This window comes from Zalophus californianus, chromosome 2 (assembly GCF_009762305.2).
Source record: "Zalophus californianus isolate mZalCal1 chromosome 2, mZalCal1.pri.v2, whole genome shotgun sequence".
Classification (NCBI taxonomy): Eukaryota; Metazoa; Chordata; class Mammalia; order Carnivora; family Otariidae; genus Zalophus; species Zalophus californianus.
Window position 1 is genome coordinate 140,940,738 of NC_045596.1, and position 19,031 is coordinate 140,959,768.

The window sequence follows — 19,031 nt, forward strand, 5'->3', positions numbered from 1 at the left end:
ATCATCTGTTTTGTTTCTTAAATTCCACATATTAGTGAAATCATATAGTATTTATCTTTCTCTGATTGACTACTTATTTCACTTAGCATAATATCCTCTAGTTCCATCCACATTGTTGCAAATGGCAAGATTTCATTTTTAATGGTTTAGCAGTATTCCATTTTGTGTGTGTGTGTGTGTGTGTGTGTGTGTGTGTGTGTGTGCGCATGTATACACCACATCTTCTTTATCTATTCATCTGTTGATGGACATCTGGGCTCTTTCCATAGTTTGGCTATTGTGGACATTGCTGCTATAAATATTGGGGTGCATGTGCCCTTTTGAATCACTATTTTTGTATACTTTGGAGAAATTTCTAGTAGTGCAGTTGCTGAATCATGGGGTAGCTCTATTTTTATCTTTTTTTCTAAAGATTTTATTTATTTATTTGAGAGAGAGAGAGAATGAGAGATAGAGAGCACAAGAGGGAAGAGGGTCAGAGGGAGAATCAGACTCCCTGCTGAGCAGGGAGCCCAATGTGGGATAAACCCCTGGCCGGACTTATCAAAAATGTTTGGTAGAATTTCACAAGGAAGCCATCCAGCCCTGGACTCTTGTTTGTTGGGAGATTTTTGATTACTGATTCTATTTCTTTTCTGGTTATGAGTCTGTTCAGATTTTCTATTTCTCCCTGCTTCACTTTTTTAGTTTATATGTTTCTAGGAATTTATCCATTTCTTCCAGATTGCCTAATTTGTTGGCATATAATTGCTCATAATATTCTATTATAATTGTTTGTATTTCTGTGAGGTTGTGATTTCTCCTTTTTCATTCATGATTTTATTTATTTGGGTCCCTTCTTTTTCTTTTTGATAAGTCCGGCCAGGGGTTTATCAATTTTGTTAATTCTTTCAAAGAACCAGCTTCTAGTTTCATTGATGTGTTCTATTTTTTTTATTTCTATATCATTTATTTCTGCTCTAATCTTTGTTATTTCCCTTCTCTTGCGAAACTTAGGATTTATTTGCTGTTATTTTTCCAGGTGTAAGATTAGGTTGTGTATTTGAGACTTCTCTTGTTTCTTGAGGAAGACCTGTATTGCTATATATTGCCCTCTTAGGCCTGCCTTTGCTGCATCCCAAAGGTTTTGGAATGTAGTGTTTTCATTTTCACTTGCTTCCATGTATTTTTTTAACTTTTCTTTAATTTCCTGGTTAACCCATTCATTCTTTAGTAGGATGTTCTTTAACCTCCATGTATTTGTGATCTTTCCAAAGTTTTTCTTATGGTTGATTTCAAGTTTCATAGTGTTGTGGTCTGAAAATATACATGGTATGATCTTAATCCGGTACCATTAGAGGCTTGATTTATGACCCAGTATGTGATCTATTCTGGAAAATGGTCCATGTACACTCGAAAAAATGTGTATTCTGCTGCTTTGGGATGAAATGCTCTGAATATATCTGTGAAGTCCATCTGATCCAGTGTGTCATTCAAAGCCCTTGTTTCCTTGTTGATCTTCTACTTAGATGATCTGCCCATTGCTGTGAATGGGGTATTAAATTCCCCTACTATTATTGTATTATTATCAATGAATTTCTTTAAGTTTCTTATTAATTGATTTATATATTTGGCTACTCCCAAGTTAGGGGCATAAATATTTACAATTTTTAGATCTTCTTGTTGGATAGATCCTTTTATTATGACACAGTGTCCTTCTTCATCTCTTATTACAGTCTTTGGTTTAAAATCTAGTGTCTGATAGAAGTATGGTTACTCCAGTTTTCTTTTGATGACATGATACTCTATGTACAAAACCTGAAAGATTCCACCAAAAACTTGCCAGAACTGCTACAAGAATTCAGTAAAGTCTGAGACTATAAAATCAACGCACAGAAATCTGTTGCATTTCTGTACACCAATAATGAAGCAACAGAAAGAGAAACCAAGGAATCAATCCCATTTACAATTGTTCCTATAACCATAAGATACCTAGGAGTAAACCTAACCAAACAGGTGTACTCTGACAACTATAGAACACTTATGAAAGAAATTGAGAAAGAGATAAATAAATGGAAAAACATTCCATGCTCATGCATTGGAGGAACAAATATTGTTAAAATGTATATCCTACCCAAAGCTATCTGCACATTCAATGCAATCGTTATCCCAAAATAACACCAGCATTTTTCACAGACCTGGAACAAACAATTCTAACATTTGTATGAAACAACAACAACAACAAAAAACCCTGAATAGCTAAAGTAATGTTGAAACAGAAAACCAAAGCTAGGGGCATCACAATTCCATACTTCAAGCTATAACCATCAAAATAATATGGTACTGGCACAAAAACAGATACATAGATCAATAGAACAGAATAGAGAACCCAGAAATGGCCCCTCAACTCCATGGTCAACTAATCTTTGACAAAGCAGGAAAGAATATCCAATGGAAAAAAAGACAGTCTCGTCAACAAATGGAATTGGGAAAATTGGGTGATGGGTATTAAGGAAGACACTTGTAATGAGCGCTGGGTGTTATATGTAATTGATGAATCACTAAATTCCACCCCTGAAACCAATAATATACTATATGTTCACTAACTTGAATTTAAATAAAACCCTAAAAAAAGACTTTTCTTGTTTGATTTGACATGTTTGCAAATCTTGAGGTTGAAGCATTTTCCATACCCCAATAGTCTTTTTGAATAGTCTTTCTTTACTTAATCTGGATTTGTATTTATTTGACATTTTATGGTGCTGTGGCTTGAAGTGCTGTATACCCCTTGGATCCCACTGTCTTCAGGTATTCATGGAGGCTTCTCAAACACTTTGTGTCCTTCCTGGCTAGGGAACCATGGTAAGTCACAATTCCTAACCCAGAGCCGTGGGATATTTGTCTGTTATAGTACTATAAGAAGTTACATTGATTTTGTTAGGCAGTACTTTTCCCTGTTGTTTTTGTTTGAGTGAGAATCTTCCTAGACCTAAGTCTTCTTGGCTTTTCTTGAGTGGGGATTTAATTCCTGACTCTTTCTGTTGTGTAGGACTCTTATTAGCATTATTTCCTTCCAATATCTCTACAAATGGCAAAATTTATTTAAGGATAATTTGACACTACAATGAAGTTTTGCAAAACTTGGGATCTCCTTACACTGGTGCATCTAAGAACTCTGCCTTGTCATCAATTCTTGTTCTTCCTCCACCTTTTGTTGTTTTGTTTTGTTTTATCACTTTAAACCTTCCTTCCAGCTCCCTAAAATCTTTTCATCTGTTTTCATTCAACACCCTTACCCCTTTTTTCTTTCTTTTCTCTCATGCCAAAGTCTTTCTTCACCTAGTCCAGATTTACATTTATTTGTCTTTTTTTTTTTTTTAATAGTGCTGAGACTTGGAGTGTTAACATCCCTTGGATCCCATGGTCTTCACCCTGGTATTCATGGAGGCTTTTCTCTTCTTAGTCCTGCCCCTCAACCTCCTGCTACCAGTCAAACTTTAGGACTCTGCCCCATCAAGAGCTTTCAAGGGATCCAGAGACTCCAAGAGCAACCATCTGAAGCCAAAAGAATTAATTGGAAACAGGCTGGACATTTTGTCTTCTGAGATGGGCTTTGGAAATGCCCAAAAGGACAACTGGACTCTCCTCAGTCCCTCAAGCAAAATTTCATCCACAGTTTCCATAAGACTGAACATCAGAATGAAAACAATGTTAAGGTATCCTCTCTAAATATTGGTAGAGCATCAGTTCTTATTTTTAACTATATAACCACAACTTATCCCACCCTCCATAAACATAATCTTTATAAAAATGTAAATGTGAGGCAAGGATGAGAGACAGTTCTTTGACATAAAACAGTGAGTTTTATATTTCTATGCTCGTACATGACTCAAGACTAAAATGCCAAAACTTTAAACTCTACACATGTGCATGTGTATGCATGAGTGTGCATGGATGTATGTGTGTGTGTGTTTTCCCTTATCTTCAGATGTTATTACCAAATTAGATTATAAAATCTCTTGAGAGATTTCTATTGTTGGGGCACCTGGGTGGCTCAGTCATTAAGCATCTGCCTTTGGCTCAAGTCATGATCCCAGGGTCCTGGGATAGAGCTCTGCATCGGGCTCCCTGCTTCACGGGAAGCTTGCTTCTCTCTCTCCCACTCCCCCTGCTTGTGTTCCCTTTCCCGCTGTGTCTCTCTCTGTCAAATAAATAAATAAAATCTTTTAAAAAAAGAAATTTCTATTGTGATTGGCTTAGAAATAAGTGCTTATATAAATTACATATTATACTCAAATTTCTAGAAATAAAAAAATAGCCTCCTAATAAATTTAATGTTTTAAAAAGACCATTTCTTAAATAAATAGTGCTGAGAAAACTACAACTACATGCAACAGAATGAAACTGGATCACCTTTTAGCATCAGATACAAAACTCAAAATGGATTAAAGACATGAAACCTGAAAATCCTATAAGACAACATAGGTGGTAATTTCTCTGATACTGGCCTAGCGACATTTTCTAGATAGGTCTCCTAAGGCATGGAAAACAAAGGCAAAAATAAACTATTGAGACTACACCAAAATAAAAAGCTTTTGCACAGCAAAGGAAATCATCAACAAAGAGGTGACTTACTGAATAGAAGATATTTGCAAATGACATATCTGGTAGGGGGCTAATATCCAAAATATAGAAAGAACTTATACACTCAACACCAAATAAAACAAGCAGCCTGATTAACAAATGGGCAAAGGACATATCTTCTTTTTTCCAAAGAAGACATGCAGATGGCCATAGACACATGAAAGATGTTCAACATCACTCATCATCAAGGAAATGAAAATCAAAACCACAATGAGATATCACCTCACACCTGTAAGTAAGGTAAAATAAAAAAAGACAAGAAACAACAAGTGTTGGTGAGGATGTAGACAAAACGAACTCTTGTACACTGTTGGTAAGAATGTAAATTGCTACCATCACTGTGGAAACAGTATGGACATTCCTCAAAAATTACTGCACAATGCTAATGCAGAAGAGTTTAAAAATATCTACGTCATAGTTTTCTATATAAAATAAAAATTACTGTAATTTAAAATTGTAATATCTATATAAGTAATACTCTACTAGGAAAAAATAATGGTACAAGGAACTTGATATGCAAGATATGCAAGATATGTCTTTGTTAAAAACATAGTTTTATCCTAAAATAAAATGACTCATTGTTACAAAAAAGCATAACAAAATCTACATAAATACAAAAATTATAAAAGGATCCCCCAAAATATTGTCATGGTCAATGCACACTAATATTTGAAAGGTATATGATATAAGATTATTTTTTAATTAATATCAAATATTATATAGATGCAAAACTAAAATTTGTTTTGTCTCTCTTTTAAGATGACAAAATTTTCTTGGATTATTGGTCTGTTCTTAAATAGAAATTTTGAAAATAAGGTTTTCTTTGTCTCCTGGGTAATCTCTTAAATGGCAAACATTTTGTGTTTTATCAGAATATTTTTCTGTGCTTTATGTTGACTTTAGTATTATAACTTGATTATAAAAAAATCAAAGTTTTCTCACTGTCATATTGAAAACTGAAAGCTCAACTATGGATACTGACAAGAAAGACATTTAGGTCTAAATAATAAAGAATAATTGGTAATAAAGTGTTAGCAAGTATATCAGGCAAATGTAATAAAATTAAATGTAGGAGTGATAATATTACTATGAGATTAGGTGAAATATGTGGACAAAAGAAGTAAATAGAATATAATGCCATAAAATAAATTGATAAAGAGCATAATTTATTAATGGTTAGAACAGAAATAAATCTATACATTCTAAAAAATAGAATAGCAAACATATAGCAAAAACTCCTCAAAATACTAGAAGAAACTATTAAATACAATTATAATGGAAGACATCAATATACCTTTCTTAGAATTGAACATATAAGTTGATATAACTAGTGGTTTTGTGTGTGCTTGTGTGTGTGTGTGTGTGTGTGTGTGTGCTGTTTTGTTTTGTGCTATGTACTGAATTGTATCCTCCCAAAGTTCTTATGATGAAGTCCTATCCCCCAATTTGATGGCGTTTGAAAAAGGAAGTAGTTAGGTCATGAAGGTAGAGCCTACATGAGGGAATTGGTGCCTAAATAAGAAGAGATCCCAGAGAGATCTCTCTCTGACTCTGCCATGGAAAAAGATGTCTGTCTACAAGCAGGAAAATAGTCTTCGCCAGGAATCCAATCTGCCAGCGCCATGAGTAGGACTTCCCAGCCTCCATAATTTGAGAAACGTCTATTGTTTAATCTACCTAGTCTCTAGTATTTTATTAAAGTAGCCAAGCTGAAAGAGCCGTTTTATTTTGTTTTGCTGTATAAAAGTTCCCCCCACTAATATCTTTGTGTTCAAATTCACTACTAATAAAGGGAATGAAAATTAGATTAACAATGAATTATAATAGAATGCTCATCAGAATGGAAAGGTTAAAAGGAATGGTAATATTTTTGCTGCCAAGAATGAGGACAAAAGTTAACTCTCATGTTTTGCTGTTAGAAATTAAAAATACCTTAAGATTTTTGCAAAGCAGCCCGACACATCTATTATCATTTATCATTTGAAATGCATGCATTTTGACCCATCACTTCCACTTCTTGGAATCTTTCTTAGAAATAAAAGCATAACCATCAATTGCAGAATTGGTTGTCATGGAGAAAATAATGGAAATAATAAACAATCACTCTTAGGAGAAAAATGATTGATTAAATTGTGGTATATCCAGATAATGCAGTATTTTGATTGCTTCTTTGTTTATTCCATTCAGTAATACCACTCATTTTTATTTAAGAGTACTATGTGCCAAACTATTCTGTACTCCAATAATACAGTGATATATATAGAGATTTCGGCTTTCACTAAGTTCACAGTTATTTAGTGTGTGTGTGTGTGTGAGAGAGAGAGAGAGAGAGAGACAATAAACCAAATAAACAAGTAGATTATTACTATAGTAGATAGTGAGAAATGCTATGAAGGAAAAATAAAAATAGAAAGAAATCAGGGAATATAATATTGTGGGTTGGTTCACAAATTAAATATGATGGAGTCAGGAAAGAACTCACTCAGGGGGCGCCTGGGTGGCTCAGTTGGTTAAGTGACTGCCTTCGGCTCAGGTCATGATCCTGAAGTCCCGGGATCGAGTCCCGCATCGGGCTCCCTGCTCAGCAGGGAGTCTGCTTCTCCCCCTCATCCTCCCCCCTTCATGTTCCATCCCTCTCTCTCTCTCTCTCTCATTCTCTCTCTCTCAAATAAAAGTAAATAAATAAATAAATAAAACTCAGATGATACACAGATCTGAGGAATTGAGGGAATCAGCCACTTTTCTTGAGGTGATTTGTCTTACCTGTTCTAATGGATTATTTCCTTTTGGAAATGTACTTCTAGTTGGCCTCTGACAATTTCAAGTAGTATAAATAATCCTATGCCCAGTTTTTCATTTACTTTCCAAAGATATTCAACTACTTAAGGTTTCTTGTAAATAACCTACTATATTAAGAGTGCCTCATTTCTTGAAAGAAGAACCCAGAAAGGGAAATGATATTTATGAATGTGTACAATTAACCAGGCACTGTGCTCAGTGTTCTACAAGCTCTCCAAATATGGGAGAAATCACTAGTCTAAATTCAAGTTAAAAATATTCAAATATGGGAATTGGTAGGATGGGTGTAGATATGAATTTTAAAAGATCATATGTAAGGGTCTGGAACAAACTTTTGCCCCACCCCAGATATGTTTGCTTTATGAATACAGGGACAAATATACGCTATTGTTTCTATTAAGTAAGATTAGTCATTTTAATTATACTCAAGGCATCAAAAAATTTAACATCTGCCAAAAATGTCATCAATTATTCCAAAGACAAACCTCAGAAACACTCCTGAAGGGTAGGGACAGTACTATAATTTCTTTCTGAAGTTCATAAGAAGAAACATATATACATAGTCATCACACATTCAAAGATAACTATTGTGTCTATCAGTGATAGCTGAATTAGTTCAATTAAAAAAGAATTATTAAATTATTTAAGACCATATATAAGATTCATAAATACAAAAGGTTGGGATTGTGGAAATTCCCTTGATGAGAAGTAAAAGAAATGACGTGTTTTGGGAAATATAGATTATGGATAACTGTGCCCATCTATGAAGTGATTTTGTTAGAAAGTGGTAATTGAGGATTGCAAGGTAGAGTGAATGGGTCGTGTCTCAATGAGCAAAGAAGGGCACACACTTGGGACTTTGTCAACTACAAGATGCTGCTTCTTATTACTGCTCTACCACCTCTTCTTGTATTTTAGAGCAAATACTTCAATCTTGGAAAGTTCCCCAAATTAAGCTCATATTTCAATATCTTTCTTATACATGTATTAAATGTGTAATAAATATTTTCATACATGAAAAACATAAAATAAAAAGTTCATAAAATTTTCATAACAAGTGCTTTACTTCCATTGCCATTTTCTACTTCTAAGGAATTAGAAAACACTCAGGAAATTATACAGATGATAGAATCATATAATCTTCAAATGACTCTTATTTTCTTCTTTTTTTATGAATTTGATTTGCCCTATGTCATTGAAAGCATCTTTTTTGTCTCCTGGCTTTGCTGAATCAAAGTAGAAATATCTGCAAAGCCATCATGAAAAAGATAACCTGGGGGGAGGGGGCATGGGAGCTTAATTGAGTCTGTAAAAATCTCAAGTACTCTACTAATCTTACCTTTATTTCCTGTGTTGTTTTATTCTTTCCCACTGCTATCAAAACACTGAAAAATATTCCTACACTTTCCAACTGCAAGTTAATGTTGTCTCTGAGGGGATATTTCTTTTTTTACCAGTCAGAGTTGTCACAATGTTTTATTTCCTTGCAAAATACTATGAGTGTGTTTGGAAGTAGTCACAATGTTCTGATTTTTGTTCAGCACCTAAGCAAAGAATACTTTTTTAAATATGTTGCTTTGATTTAAATGATTCATTGGAAATAAAGTCCCATATCAAAGACAAGGTCACATATGAAATTTAGAAATCTTACTGCTTCTCTCGGGCCTCAGTAGTGCTTTTGTCTTCTTGTTTTGGCTTCCACTTTCATGAAGGGCCTTGAACCAGTCCCGCAATCTGTTTGCCACTTCCCTGAATTCCAGGTCACTGCATGCTGAAGACAAAGAGAAACAACACAAATCTTTTAATAATAACTTAGCATAATGCCAATGCTAGTTCTCAAATTATTCCAATAATAAAAAATATGTAATGCAATTTTAAGTGTTTCAGCTTCTTAAAATGAAAATAAATATATGTTTCAAATATAACTAGATGTAATATAATGATAACATTGAACATGTTCAATAAGGGAAACTATTAGTAGAATTCTATTTCCACTCCTCAGTGTAATATAGCACTTGATGGAATGTTCTTATTGTTAATATCACATACATTCAGTCATACTATTTGTGCACTGAACACTTTTGTTATGGTAAGAAGGTGATCTGGGGAAATAAAGGTTTGAAAATCCAAAATGAATACTTACACATTTATTATCGGCAATAGCTATTACTGTTATGATTTTATAAATCTGCATTTGTATATTAAATCCACAGAGGAATTATCAATTATAAATACATGCTGTCTCTATTTGCTTTAAACCTATATATTTTCTTGGGCGCCTGGGTGGCTCAGATGGTTAAGCGTCTGCCTTCGGCTCAGGTCATGATCCCAGGGTCCTGGGATCGAGTCCCGCATTGGGCTCCCTGCTCCTTGGGAGCCTGCTTCTCCCTGTGCCTCTCTCTCTCTCTCTCATGAATAAATAAATAAAATCTTTAAAAAAAATAAAAAATAAACCTATATATTTTCTTAAGCATAGAAAAGGAAAAGCTATCTTATAAAATATTTAAGAAAATAATATAAATTTCTGTTTTAAGAATAAGGTGTTAGCAAACTTTGACATTTGGAACTTAAATTAATTCCTCTTTTAAAAAACTATGGTTACCTACCAATAATTATATTTGCTAGAATAGTCTCCACAATAAAGAGTAGTAGAATATATTATATATATGTATCTGTGTGTGTGTATGTATGTGAGAGATTAATGTTAAAATGTGGCATGTCAAATTTAGTCATTTGTTGCCAAAATATTTTGAAAATATAAGAAATACTTATTTCCATTGTTTAGAGAGCATCAATACTGGGGGGCTAACTCCTCTGTATGTAGCATATATGCAATTTCCTGAACTGACAAGCACTCTTTGATAGTATTCTTGTTCATGTTGTTAAAAAAAATAACTTACATGCTGATTTATAAATGTTACATTATAAACTATATACATTATATCGCTATATGTATTATACATAACATGTGTAATATAGTATAATATAATGCAATGTAATTTAAGATCATTTCCTAGTATTAGAGGGAATCAAATTCAATTACTAGGACTTTCCAAGTACCCAATAGGGTGGCTGATCCATAGCAGCAAGGCATTCTGATATTTTAGAACAGTAGAGGTATAAAAGAAGATCCCATAAGTTGCCATGAGGGAGAGTAACAAAAGTTATCATATACAAAGAATAAGGAATCAGGACATATTTTTTTCATTAGGAACATGGGCAATCAAAAAGAAAATTGAAAAATTGCTTCATATTTTAAACTAAGAATTCTATATCTGAAAAATTAGGTGAGAGAATAAGCTAAAGGGGTGTTTTAATATAGAGGATTAAAAACTAACCACCCCCATAACGTTTCTTTAGGAAGCTACTGAAGGATGTGATACAACAGAGAGAGAACTAAGAGAATGGCTGAGGCACAGGAAATAAAAGATTTAAGAGAGAAGTGAAAGTAATTTTTCGGAAGATAGTAAAGAGGAATCCTAGAATGCATACTGTGTCCCAAGTGTAGAGGCAGACGGTAGTAGGTTTGCAAATCCTTGGTCAAGGACAGAGCAATGTACAGAATTCATCACTATTCTTTCATCCAGGGAAAATAATAAGCTATAGTGAAAGTCCCAGAAAACATCACTTTTTCTGATAAGATCAAAGGCTGAGACTGAGTGATAAGGCAATATACATAGTGTGCTCCTAATATGAATATTTACACTCTAGCCTGGTATCTATGTTTATACAAACGTCTAGGCAAGAATCTTCTGAAGCTATAAACTGTTATGCTATAGAAGACAAAAGCCCACCTGAGAAAGAGAAATTCTTCTACATGCACATATATGCATCATGTATCTCTGGAAGAATATACATAAAGCAGATGAGACTAATTATCTCCAGTTTGAGGAACTGGGTGAATATGAAAGTAGTATGAGATAGTCTTATTTTTACCATTCATTTTTTCCTTTGAGTTGTGTGCTATATACCTATATTAACATTCAAAAATAAATTTAAAACTAAAATTTATTTAAAAATTAATTGGCATGCATTAACCTTATAGCAATTCCTTTTCTTAAAAATGATCATGCAGTATACTATATATATATACCAACTAATTTAAATTGTACAAATATTATTTATTCAGCACTTTTATAACAGCAAGTACATTCACAACAAAACTGTCCCTCAGCTGTGGCCTGGTGAGATTAGTCAGGTACATCTATCCAATGAAGCCTGTATAAGTCATTAATAAAGTTTAGAAGTTTATTATGTACTGATATAGACTTCAACACACAATATAGATTTTTGGTGGAAAAAAGATAAGGAGGAAAGAATGTGTTAACTATGCTTGCATTGGTAAAAAGGAAGGAAAAATGCATTTGTTTATATATCCTTAAAATATCTTTGGAAATACACATAAGAGATTGAAACATTGTCACTTCTGTAATGAGAATTGGGTTGGGGGGATATAAATTGCCCAGAGATATCAATATATGTACATTTATACTTTTAAGAGTTAAAGCATGTTTTTTTTATTCTTTTAAGAGTTAAGGTATGTTAATGCATTACCTACTTTAAGCAAATGAACATTTAAAAATGAATTTTAGTTCCTTATTTCCTTTATCCATCTTATGTTTTTTTCCCCAAAACTACACCCAGCAAAAAGCAAAATTTTATCTGATAGAATATCTGCTGAAGAATGATTAAGTCTGTTGAACAGATTGGCACATATTTTCTTTTCTTGCAGTAGTAAATATAGCATTTATTATATCATTAACATAGTGTTAGTACAGACTTTTTTAAAAAAATATCTAAATATGAACATTACATATATTTATTGTGTGTCACACACACATTAGCTTAAGTTTCAATATGAGGTTATGCCTTTACTGTAATTAAATATTTTAGGAATTAAGAATCCTACAGTAATAATTATAATAATACTGATACTAACAGCTAGCAATGCATACCTACTGTTATAATTACATATATTAACATGTTTAATTCTTATAGAAACTTTATGAAGATTAAACTAGTATTTTACCCATTTAAGTGATAAGAAATTGAGGCATTGAGAGCTGTAGAACTAATTTGCCTGAGGTCAGACAGGTAAGTGGCAGAGCCAAGTTATGAATTCAAAAAACATGGAATTCAGAGTCCAAGGTTTTAATCCTTATTGCAAACCAGTAATAAAAACAGCAAGAACAAGAACCTAGGACAAACATGTCAAGCATTGCTTCACTCAAAGCTTATATATTTTCATTTCAGTAAGTTATGCTGGCAGTGATGTGAGATGATCATCATTGCAAAGATATATGATGTTAGCAGAACACATTTTTAGAAGACAATAACACAAAACCTATATAAATACAACTCTCGACTTTAAAGGAATCATGTACCCTCAAGTCCAATTTTTAATGCCAAATAAAAACATCACAGAGATCTTACTGAACAATAAGCTACAGTTTATGCTACCACACATTTTGCAGTAGTTAACAAGAGCCCCAAATGGAGATTATTCAGTAATACTTGCCTATTCTTTTTCTTCCTATTTTTTTAGGGAGGCTGCAATGGTGCCATTATATTTTATATATCATGAGTCAAACTGTCCTTGTCACACACACAAAAAAGAAATGCCTAGCTTAAACAATATAGAAACATAGCTTTATTTATAGGATGACATTTCTACTTCACTGGCTACCAAATTTTTGTTGTAGACAGGTTCCACTTGGAACATAACCAGTCAGATCTCACCCTTGAAGTGTCTACAAGTCATCAGTGATTTACTACTGTTCTTTTCCAGAAGTCAATTAATGTCTTTTCTTCATATTTTCCAACAGTTCTACTGCATGGATTCTTTCTCTAGAGATAATATCTTGCACTTACACCGCATGAAATGCCTTTAATGAGGCTTTACATTTGATTTTAATATCAAGCCTGGAAGATTAGGTTAAGGATTATTATGGCTATTTTATAGCTATGGAAACTGGGACATAGAAGTTAAATGACTGCTCTAAATTTTATAGCCAATAGTGAACTAAAACAGTGCTTGGTACTCATTGACCTCTTTGTATTTGTAGTCAGAAATAAATAACAGAATAATAAATCATAATGTAATAAATATGGCTTTAAACTAAATTTGAATAAAAAAAGCTAAATTTCAATGCAAGGTTCTTCAATTGTGTCAGATTATTAATTATTAGTAATTATTGCCAAATTATTAATTAGAGCAGGTATTATTATAAAGCAAACAAGTGAAAAGGAAAGAGGTTTTGGAAAAGTTATGCATGTATTTATACTTGTGTACACACACACACATAATCACATATTTGGCAAGACAAAATATGTAATAGAATGGGTGGAGATAAAACCAATAAAAATTTCTAGAATGTAAAATAAAAACAATAGAGGGAGATGAGCGAGGAAGAACATAAAAGAAACAATAGGAGACATGGAGGATTAGCTCAACATTCAACTTACAGAAATTATTAAGAGAGAGAAAGAAGAATTTGAAATTGACAAAAATCATCTTAAAATATAGAAAATACTTTCTATAGCAGGAAGAGAGGTTTTCAGAGAAAGGGGGACCACTGAGCTCTTAATTTAATGAATTAAACATACACATATACACACACTAAGACATCTTTTAAAATTTAGAATATGAAATATAAAAAGATTATAAGAGCTTTCAGGAAGAAAACAAAAATAAACAATCAAACAAAAAGCAAACAAAAGATTACTATCAAAGGCAAAGAATCAGTATTCCAAAAATCATTAGCAATAACGGATTTTGGAAGAATTTGAAGCAAGTCTTCAAAATTCTAAGGACAATGAATTTTAATCTAGCATCTCATATCCATTATTATTAAGACAATAGGACATAATAAAGGCATTTTCAGATATACAAGAAGTCAGAGATTTTTGCATTCCATGCCACCATGAGAATGGGCTGCAACAAAATGAAAGGAAATTAAGAAAAAGACATGAGAGTCACAAAAGAGGCACTCCACTCAAGAAAAACTTGGAAGCACACTGCTGAAACTACCTGTGTAGTGCATCTAAAGATGGAACAAAGCTGATGGACAGCTACAGGGAGAGTGTGATTTGACAAAATAGTTTCTAATCCACAACTTGTAAAAAGTTATCAGAGTCATAATAAAGGCAGCTGGGATGTGAAATGGTAGAATACATCTAAAAGTGATGCTAGTAGCTTTGCGCAGTGGCAGTATCGTAGCCAATGAGGTTTATCCAAGGCGCGGTTATTGCTAATTAAAAGTGATGCTAGTAATATTCTCCATTGAGATAGAAGAAATGTTATTTTTACAGATATAATTCTAGCATAAATTATCAATTTGAGTGAACAATATTTACATCATCATGATACTGTAAAAACTTTTGATATACAAATTGAGTCACCTTATAAAGAATTTACAGAAGACCTAACAATGGTTATTCAATATAATTTAAGTGTTAACAACTTTGGCAAGGAATAGTTTCATGATAGCCACCCGAAATAGGGAGGTGAAGTGAAGACACATAGAGGGAACCATGTGAATGCTAAGTCCTCGTTTTACAAAAGAGGAGGCAAAAGATACCTATGGAATTGGAAACAGATGGTTAAATGTTTTTTGTTTTTGTTTTTTTAACTAATGTTTTTGCTTTTTAAATTGTAATCAGTGGAAAACTAAGAATAGCCATGTAATTATTTTGCAAAGTGGGAGGAAAGTGAAATCTCTTCTCATTTATCAAAGCAGAGAATCTAAAGGTAATATTTGAAGTTGATAAATAGCTATTTCACAAATGAGCTAATCACCAGATGGGGAAAAACAGCAAGACTTAAAAATGATTAGCTCTGTGACCCAGGGATGGGATGAGAAGAAGTGGGGCAGGAGATTGCTTGTTGATTTCCATTATAATCCCTTCCATACCTTTTGCCTTTTTAATCCCACACTTAAAAATCAGTAGTAGAGGGTCCCTCCTCTCCCTGCACTGCTTATCTCTTTCATGGAAACTGCTGGGCATTTCTAAATACACACTGTGGGCATAAGAGCTGAGGGAAGACAGTTAACATTTATTGATCATACTCATTAAATCAGACATTGAGGTATTAGTTTCTTTATAACATCTATTGGCTTAGAGAATTTGTTACCTCATTTCAAATCATAGTATTTGGTGGCAAAACTGGTACTCCTAATTCAGAACAATCTCTATTATGTTCAAGTAGCATCTCTTCCTTACCAACAAACAATATATCAGTGACAAGTTTACACAAGGCTACTGTATATTCAACATTCCAGGTTCTTGACATTACTCAGAGAAAATTACATAGAGTGAGAATTGATGGAAAGATACTAGTAACATTTCAGTGCTTTTCAGAAGTCCAAGATATTTTACTTTTAGAGGCCCTAACCAGCAGCATACATTAAAGATAGTATTTTAGATATAAAGTCTTTGAAAATGTTTTTTATAATTGTGCAAGTTAATTTTCTTTTGCCAACAATTAACTCATTTAATTTAAAATTGGCATTGATTTATCTGAAAGCATTGGGCAAAGTGAGAATTCTTGCCAAATCAAAAACCACACACTTCTTGTAATTTAATTTATTTATTTTAGAGATTTTTATCTATTTATTTGAGAGAGAGAGAAAGAGAGCAAGCACAAGTGGGGGAGGCAGAGGTAGGGAGAGAGAGAAGCAGACTCCCAGCTGAGCAGGGAACCCCACATGGGGGGAGTGGAGTTTGATCCCAGGACCCTGAGATCATAATTTGAGCCAAAGATGCTTAACTGGCTGAGCCACCCAGCTGCCCCTTAATTAATTTTATAAATATAAAATTTAAAAATTAATGAAGTTGACATGTTTAGAATTATTAAACATTTAATTTTGATTATTCATTTTTCTTTTCATTTTGTATTTTAGAGACAATAAATACTTTCTCAAGTTTCAAAGCACTTTCATGTGCTCTTACATTTTAATAGGTAACACATTCTTCCTTTTACAAAAGAATGCTAAATACTCTGGATATGCTTACACTGTAACATACATATGTAATTAATAAGATCATCATTTATTAAAGAAAGAACACTGATGTCTGTCACTGTGAGTTGTTCATCAAAACAATGTTATATAATAAGAAGCCCAGATCTAAACACAGACTTGCAGGAAGAGAGGAGGCTCTGGAAGGTTCAGATTGGGATAGTGAGATCCACCCTGTAATTGTGTTCTAACTTGAGAATGTTACCAATTTTGTTTCAGTAGTAGGTTTAGCACACTGTCTACTGTCTGTCTCTATTAGGCTCAACTCATAAGGTTTTGTTTTGTTTTTTTATTGTTATGTTAATCACCATACATTACATCATTAGTTTTTGATGTAGTGTTCCATGATTCATTGTGTATAACGCAAACACATTGTTTGTGTATAACACATTGAGCATTCTGCTCAATGCAGAACGTGCCCTCTTTAATTCCCATCACCAGGCTAACCCATCCCCCCACCCCCCTCCCCTTTAGAACCCTCAATTTGTTTCTCAGAGTCCATCGTCTCTCATGGTTCGTCTCCCCCTCCGATTCCCCCCCCTTTGACTCATAAGGTTTTAAGCAGTCTTTCTCAAATCATCATTAATTTTTGCTAAATGTTAAAAAACAATTACACAAAGTATTCAAATATATTTGTTGTCTCCCCCCACCCCCCCATGTGCTTTTGGTTAAGAAGAGATTTTCCTAAGTCTCTGATTTGCTATGAAGTGAAGAATGAAATATCACCACACCTCACTGCTGGCAAATATATTTGCCATTACCCCTTTTAAGCATTTTAAAGTATAGAGATTCTGATCACATCCTCCATGGGACTAGATTGATATGTGAATGTACTACAGTGAAAACCTGCAGAAAACAACTATTCTATAGGAAAAAGGGCTTAAGTCTGGCTTCATGTGAATATTTATTTACAAGACCAAGTCCACACAAAGAAAAGCCCAACCAACTTGCCTCTCAACATCAACTCCTCTACTCCCATTCCACAGGCCATGATGTCCCGGAGACGAAAAAGACAACGTTAAGAGAAAAGGCTCTGAAGAGCACAATGGTTACTTCAGCTTAAAGAGAAGGAGGGAGGAGTGCCTGGGTGGCTCAGTCAGTTAGGCGTCTGCCTTCGACTCAGGTCATGATCCCAGAGTCCTGGGATCGAGCCCGGCCTCAGGCTCTCTGCTCAGCAGGAAGCCTGCCTCTCCCTCTCCTACTCCCCCTGCCTGTGTTCCCTCTCTCTGTCAAATAAATAAATAAAATATTTAAAAATAAAGGAGGAGGAGGGAGAGTTTACTTCTTATTAAACTTCCACTTTTAATTATTTGGGTATGGATAATCTATTCTTGAATTATCCTCTTTTTTTTTTTAGATTTTTAAAATTTATTTGTTTGACAGAGAGAGAGAGACTACAAGAGAGCACAAGCAGGGGGAGAGGCGGAGGGAGAAGCAAACTCCCCACTGAGCAGGGAGCCTGACGTGGGGTTCGATCCCAGGACCCTGAGATGATGACCTGAACTGAGGGCAGACGCTTAACCTACTGAGTCACCCAGGGGCCCCAGAATTATCTTTACTCTTTATATCTAGCTGTGCCAGCACATAAAGACGTGATTAATAAATATTTGATGAATAAATGGCACAGCTTTCCACATTTCTGAATGGCTTTACCACAAGCCTTGTATATTTGCTTTGTTTGATCTTTTCTTTTTCAGTCCACATTCAGACCCAGATGCCTTCAAATATGTAAATAAAATGAAATTACATAATCTTGAAAAAGTCTTTCAGCTTTTTTTGTGTGTGTAAGACTTTTAGCTTATATCCTTTTAAGAATCTCCATCATTGCTTTCTAGAGTCCAATCACCCATAATGACTGTTTCATGCTATATTTGAAAAGCCATTTATGAACTATCTAGTTGTTAGAGAATTTAAACTACAGTTCACACTACATGATGATGATTTTTTAAAATTTTTTTAAATTTTTTTACTTTTTTAAAAAAGTTATTTTTACAGCAGAATCAAAAACCCATTTTTTTCTGGTTACCAATGTAAGAGATGCCAATTTTGTAAACATATACATTTTATAATGTGTATATTAATAAGAATAAACATAAAACTATATATTTAACACCCTCACTAATAGCCAACGTTCAATATTTACTTTGCTTATCTGCTATGTAAATTTTGCATAGCTTAGACCATGTCAGACAAATAATTTTTAATATTACTCCTTTGTTTTACCTTATAAAGTGATAGTTTTCTCAGGTTATAAAAACATTTGACAGCAAAAAATATGGTAGATGTAAAAATACCATTATATGAATATATAACTTGTTAAAAATTCCCACAAATAAATATTGTATATAAGGAATACAATATTCCAATTTGGGTGTATATAAAAAGAACTAGGATAAACCTCTATTCAACAAGTATTGCTGTCTCTGAAAAATCTTAGAAATGGAGTTACTGGGTCATAGAATATGATGAACATTTAAAAACTCTTGGGACATATAGAAACTGATCTCTGTAAACTAGAAATTTTAACCTCACAAACCACTTTAAACATTTAAAATGTACACTGTTTTAGTTTTTATTTATTTATATTTC

General features: G+C 33.5%; 1 protein-coding gene and 1 pseudogene across 3 annotated transcripts in view; one reads left to right on the forward strand and one right to left on the reverse strand.

Moving 5' to 3' along the window:
* Positions 1-19,031, reverse strand: part of SPOCK3 (SPARC (osteonectin), cwcv and kazal like domains proteoglycan 3) — a 461,722-nt gene that overhangs the window by 40,398 nt on the left and 402,293 nt on the right. For all 3 annotated transcript variants that reach the window (XM_027600598.2, XM_027600599.2, XM_027600597.2), the window contains one exon: positions 9,074-9,193. In XM_027600598.2, the coding sequence (XP_027456399.1) occupies positions 9,074-9,193 (120 nt within the window). The remainder of the gene's footprint in view (positions 1-9,073; positions 9,194-19,031) is intronic.
* LOC113926004 lies at positions 14,616-14,744 on the forward strand (annotated as a pseudogene).